Raw genomic sequence first — 6,000 nt, 5'->3', positions numbered from 1 at the left:
TTGTCAGTCCTTTTTTGAGTCTGAGTTTTTAGCTGACAAAGTAATGTCAACTGTAGGGGTGCCCATGTTGCTGGGGATCGGAAGTGCCCGGTGCGAGAGAGGCAGGTGGAGGTGGTCAGAGTAGTGCAGAAGGTGTCCTATGCTGAGGCAGTGAAGAAAGTAGAGGAGGATGGGTGAGGGATCTTGAGACGATCCCTGTGAGTAGTGGATCTGTGCCAGCACAAAGGGATCGGCCAACGAGTGATATATGCTTCAGTAAGGTTGGCTTCATTGCATTCATAGCAATGGTTATCAACTGTATCGCAGAAATGGAACCGAAAGGACATCCACTCATCCAGCAAACTTGACACACAACTGTGGGAAGCATTGGAGTCAACATGGGCCAGCATCCCTGTTGAATGCTTTCAGACACCTTGAAGTCCATTCCCTGACGAATTGAGGCTGTTCTGGGGGCAAAGGGGGGTACAACTCAATATTAGGAAGGTGTTCCTAATGTTTTGTACACTTAGTGTATATTATTTCTCTAATCATTCACTGAATTTGTGAGCAAGATCACTATGTCCACAGGGGGGCAGGATCTTACAGTACAGTAACCAAACTGCACAATGATAGTTGGCTCACAGTGAAATCATCTTATTACAGCCACTACTGTTCAAACATGGTCATATGTTCCCATGGAGTATATAATTTTTTCTTCATTTCTTAGGTGGATCAATTGAAATCATGCTAACATCTGAGGCTGTCTTTTAATGTAATTTTATAAGCAATAATGATAAACTAGCTAGGTTTAGCCTATAAATAATATAGAGGTACACAAACTTGTGGTCCCCACTCTTTCCCTGGACAAAGGCGTTTCCACCCCCCCCCCCTTCACTGTGCTTACGCAAACTCACTGCCTGTCTACGCAGGACGCAAACTGAGCAAGTGACGGGCGGAGATTCAGGCAGACACGCACGGACGTTGAGTTAGGAGTTGAGGGAGGAACATCTCCAACGATAACAAAAACACATCAACAAGCGCTTCTTGTGCCGCTGGACACTGGATAAACATGCCTCGGACTATCCTAGTGGGATTGTTCTTGGAGTGCGCGATTAACCGATGCGGAAAATATGATAGTTGTTGAAGTAAACAGCAGAGGAGAAAGTTTTTCCTTCTTTGGAATTGAATGAATAGTCTTGTGCCACAACAGTGCACCAAGGCCATGATAGAGACAGCCTTTGCATACAGATGTGTGCTCTCTAGCTAGCAGATAATAATCAAAGCTGTGATAGCGCTAAACCTAAGTTACAATAGGCAGTGTACTTACTAACATTATACGTTTTAGTCATGACATTTTAACTGAAATGGCTAGTTAGCTGGCTATGTTTATATTTTGTTAGCTACCTAGCCAACTATCTAAAATAGCATAGAGCGTAGCTAACTAGCTAACCATTTGTTTATGAGCTATCTAGCTGGCTAACTAATTAGCTAGCGCACTAGGCGCATATTAACTAACTAGCTAGTAAATGAGACCGCTAACAAGTGAGTTGCTAGCACTTTGTAAAATCTGAGAATCATGTTATAGCTAACTAGCCTTGCACTTTTAAATTAGCTCGCTTACAGTAATACATGTTTTTTTTCTTTCTAGTTAGCATTACCAAACCTTGCTCGATTTGGTGTACGGTTTAGCTAGTGTTCTATTAGCTTAGTTACCTTCAAGTTCATTTTTCCCACCGTGCCTGGACTGACCCACTCACAAGGACTACCCGGGGCCGATGCTGACAGTCCAGACCGGATCACGGCAACGTAAGGAGCCATGCAGCCGCAGCAAATATACGACTTTTCAAGTGACGAGAACAGTCACAAATGGCGAGGCCTCTTCGTCCAAGCGTTGCGAAAGGTAACAACATTTATCAAAACTATGAAGCATCTCAAACGTGGAAACAGTAGTTACTGACATGTCTCTAGCAACTGTTTTTGTTTTGTTTTACATGTTGCCCACTGTAAATTTATACCGCATTAACATAGGCCAACAAGATATGCAACTTGGCTCTGAGTCAGAGCGGCAAATGGCTACATGTTGCAGGCAGAATCTGATGGTTCTTCCTTGTTGTCAAATCCCCCTCAATACAGATGCAGGCCTTAATGTAAAAGTTAAACAAGAGTGAGGTCATCCAATAACCTTAGTTGAGATCAGAGCCGAACTGAAATGAGTGATGGCTCTTAGACAGTCAGTTACTATCTTGTAATGCTGCCTTTGCCTTGTGTAAAATGTTGTCAGAAACCCATCTATCCCTCAGCCTCTCACAATATGGATTAGCCTGTTATTTACTAGGCAAAAGCAACACGAGTCCCATGTTTAGTGTCTGTGTTTCTCAAGTCACAGGTTTCAAAACTGTTTTTAAGGAAGTCTCGAGATGACAAGCAACTTCGCAGCACAGTCCTCTAAACATTTTGATTAGCGATTTGACAACAGCTTCTTCATTAATGTGAATAGGCCTATTGGTTCAAATAGGGCATCTTCTTGCAGTGGTGCATCAGTCAAGATTCTTCTACATCCACATTTCCTACAGGAGCAGCCAGCCAGGTCCACTGTAGAGAGCAAGCCAATGGAGCTGATGCACTGAGGTTTAGCCTTGCTCAAATGCACGCCATCCTTGCTTATCCCAACTCAATAAGACACAGCTAAACTGTCAGTATAGACGGGTTGGTTGTTTAGCAACAAAACTGACAAGCACGCAACTATGGGGCAAAACAGACAGGGTTGGCTTAGATCAGGTGTGTCAAACTCATTCCATGGAGGGCCTAGTGTCTGCTGGTTTTGGGGGTTTTTCCTTTCAATTAAGCCCTAGACAACCAGTTCCTGACTAATTAGTGACCTTAATTGATCAACCAAGTACAAGGGGGGGAGTGAAACCCTCCAGTCACTCGGCCCTCCGTGGAATGAGTTTGACACGTGGGCTTTAGATTGACAACATGTAAAATATTTTACGTCTCCAATGTTTATTGAAAACATAAATAAATGTGCAGAATGAGCACTCTAATACATCGCTGCAGTTGTTGGTTAGCTAGCTAGCGAATTTCAGCCATATCTACCATTTGACTATTCTTTCAATTCTAATACCAGGATTATTGTTACATGTACAGTTACTAATAGTTACTACACTTATTTCATTCAAGATTGGATGTGGGTATAAATTGGATGACCGATTTTTAGTATTGACGTGACATCAGTCAAAGCACCTCAAAACAAGACATGGTATCAAGAACAAGATAAAACTAGCTGAAACGAGCTGCCTACGATTCCCCACATGGCAGCTTCTTGCTGTTGTTGCTAGCTGTCTGGCCATCCAGAATCGCACACAGCCTTCTGCTCCATGGTAGTGAGCTCATCGTTTTCATGATGTCAGCTAACCAGTGTATTCCACTTCATATTTTGGTGGCCATTTTTATTAATATCTTCATATATTAGTATGTATCTGGTCCTGAACGAGCAGCGGGCTGAGCTGCAGCTGTCTCATAGTGGAGTTTCCTCTTCTCTAAATAGACAACTTGATTTTCACAATCCTAATTGAAACTTGTCAGGCGGGAAACATTTTGAGCCAGAGGACATGTGCAGTTTGTCTCGCTGTGGCCGCTACATTTTTCGCTCCTCTCTCTTCCCCTCTCTCGCTCTTCTGTCGCTCCTCTCTCTTCCCCTCTCTCGCTCCTCTCTCTTCCCCTCTCTCGCTCTTCTGTCGCTCCTCTCTCTTACCCTCTCTCGCTCCTCTCTCTTCCCCTCTCTCGCTCTTCTGTCGCTCCTCTCTCTTCCCCTCTCTCGCTCCTCTCTCTTCCCCTCTCTCGCTCCTCTCTCTACCCCTCTCTCGCTCTTCTGTCGCTCCTCTCTTCCCCTCTCTCGCTCCTCTCTCTTCCCCTCTCTCGCTCCTCTCTCTTCCCCTCTCTTGCTCCTCTCTCTTCCCCTCTCTCGCTCCTCTCTCGGTCCTCTCTCCTCCCCTCTCTCACTCCTCTCTCTTCCCCTCTCTCGCTCCTCTCTCTTCCCCTCTCTCGCTCCTCTCTCTTCCCCTCTCTCGCTCCTCTCTCTTCCCCTCTCTCGCTCCTCTCTCGCTCCTCTCTCTTCCCCTCTCTCTTCCCCTCTCTCGCCCCTCTCTCTTCCCCTCTCTCTTCCCCTCTCTCGCTCCTCTCTTCCCCTCTCTCGCTCCTCTCTTCCCCTCTCTCGCTCCTCTCTTCCCCTCTCTCGCTCCTCTCTTCTCCTCTCTTCCCCTCTCTCTTCCCCTCTCTCTTCCCCTCTCTCGCTCCTCTCTCTTCCCCTCTCTCGCTCCTCTCTCTCGCTCTTCTGTCGCTCCTCTCTTCCCCTCTCTCGCTCCTCTCTTCCCCTCTCTCGCTCCTCTCTCTTCCCCTCTCTCTCGTTTGAGCCTGTGACCCATACAGATGTGTAACCCAGCTGGGTAAGGGAGGAGGGCATTTCCATGAAAGCTAATAGTCTGTATTTTTGGGACATGAAGGCATACAGTGCATTCTGAAAGTATTCAGACCCTTTGAGTTTTTCCACATTTTGTAGCGTTACAGCCTTATTCTAAAATTGATTTAAATTGTTTTTTTCCCTCATCTACACATATTGACAAAGCAAAAACTGGTTTTTAGAAATGTTTGCAAATGTATTAAAAATATAACACTGAAATCACATTTACATAAGTATTCAGACCCTTTACTAAGTACTTTGTTGAAGCACCTTTGGCAGTGATTACAGCCTCAAGTCTTCTTGGGTATGACGCTACAAGCTTGGCACACCTGTATTTGGGGAGTTTATCCCATTCTTCTCTGCAGATCCACTCAAGCTCTGTCAGGTTGGATGGGGAGTGTCACTGCACAGATATTTTCAGGTCTCTCCAGAGATGTTCGATCGGGTTCAAGTCCGTGCTCTGGCTGGGCCACTCAAGGACATTAAGAGACTTGTCCCGAAGCCACTCCTGCGTTATCTTTGCTGTGTGCTTAGGGTCGTTGTCCTGTTGGAAGGTGAACCTTCGCCCCAGTCTGAGGTCCTGAGCGCTCTGGAACAGATTCTCATCACAGATCTCTACTTTGCTCCGTTCATCTTTCCCTCGTGCCAGGTTTCCTCGCAAAGAGCTCAATCTGGGTTTCATCAGACCAGAGAATCTTGTTTCTCATGGTCTGAGCATCTTTAGGTGCCTTTTGGCAAACTCCAAGCGGGCTGTCATGTGCCTTTTACTGAGGAGTGGCTTCCGCCTGGCCACTCTACCATAAAGGCCTGATTGGTGGAGTACTGCAGAGATGGTTGTCTTCTGGAAAGTTCTCCCATCTCCACAGAGGAACTCTGGAGCTTGGTTCTTGGTCACCTCCCTGACCAAGGCCCTTCTCCCCCGATTGCTCAGTTTGGCCGGGCGGCCAGCTCTAGGAAGAGTCTTGGTGGTTCCAAACTTCTTCCATTTAAGAATGATGGAGGCCACTGTGTTCTTAGGGACCTTCAATGCTGCAGAAATGTGTTGGTACCCTTCCCCAGATCTGTGGCTCGACACAATCCTGTCTCGGAGCTCTATGGACAATTCCTTCGACCTCATGGCTTGGTTTTTGCTCTGACATGCACTGTCGACTGTGGGACCTTTTCTATAGACCGGTGTGTGCCTTTCCAAATCATGTCCAGTCAATTTAAATTTACCACAGGTGGACTCCAATCAAGTTGTAGAAACATCTCAAGGATGATCAATGGAAACAGGATGCACCTGAGCTCAATTTCGAGTCTCATAACAAAGGGTCTGATACTTAGGTCAATAAGGTATTTCTGTTTTTAATTTTTAATACATTTGCAAAAAATTATAAAAACCTGTTTTCACTTTGTCGTTGAGGTATTGTGTGTAGATTGATGAGGAGTGTTATTTTATTTAATCAATTTTAGAATAAGGCTGTAATGTAACAATGTGTAAAAAGTCAAGGGGTCTGAATACTTTCCCAATGCACTGTATATGTATGGCTGGTTGTAGCACAGATAGTCTACGTAGACTATCA

General features: G+C 45.4%; 1 protein-coding gene across 3 annotated transcripts in view; it reads left to right on the top strand.

Annotated features, from left to right (window-relative positions):
• The first annotated feature begins 928 nt into the window (after positions 1-928).
• sos2 (son of sevenless homolog 2 (Drosophila)) overlaps positions 929-6,000 on the top strand; it is a 123,492-nt gene continuing 118,420 nt past the window's right edge. For 2 of the 3 annotated variants that reach the window (XM_041847337.2, XM_045207524.1), the window contains exon 1: positions 939-1,879. In XM_041847337.2, the coding sequence (XP_041703271.2) occupies positions 1,796-1,879 (84 nt within the window). In that variant the 5' untranslated portion in view covers positions 939-1,795. Of the gene's footprint in view, positions 1,880-6,000 lie in introns of all 3 variants that reach the window. The other variant, XM_041847338.2, reaches the window with a different exon arrangement.

Source organism: Coregonus clupeaformis, chromosome 25 (assembly GCF_020615455.1).
Source record: "Coregonus clupeaformis isolate EN_2021a chromosome 25, ASM2061545v1, whole genome shotgun sequence".
NCBI classification, from domain to species: Eukaryota; Metazoa; Chordata; class Actinopteri; order Salmoniformes; family Salmonidae; genus Coregonus; species Coregonus clupeaformis.
This window is presented reverse-complemented; position numbering and strand designations above follow the sequence as displayed.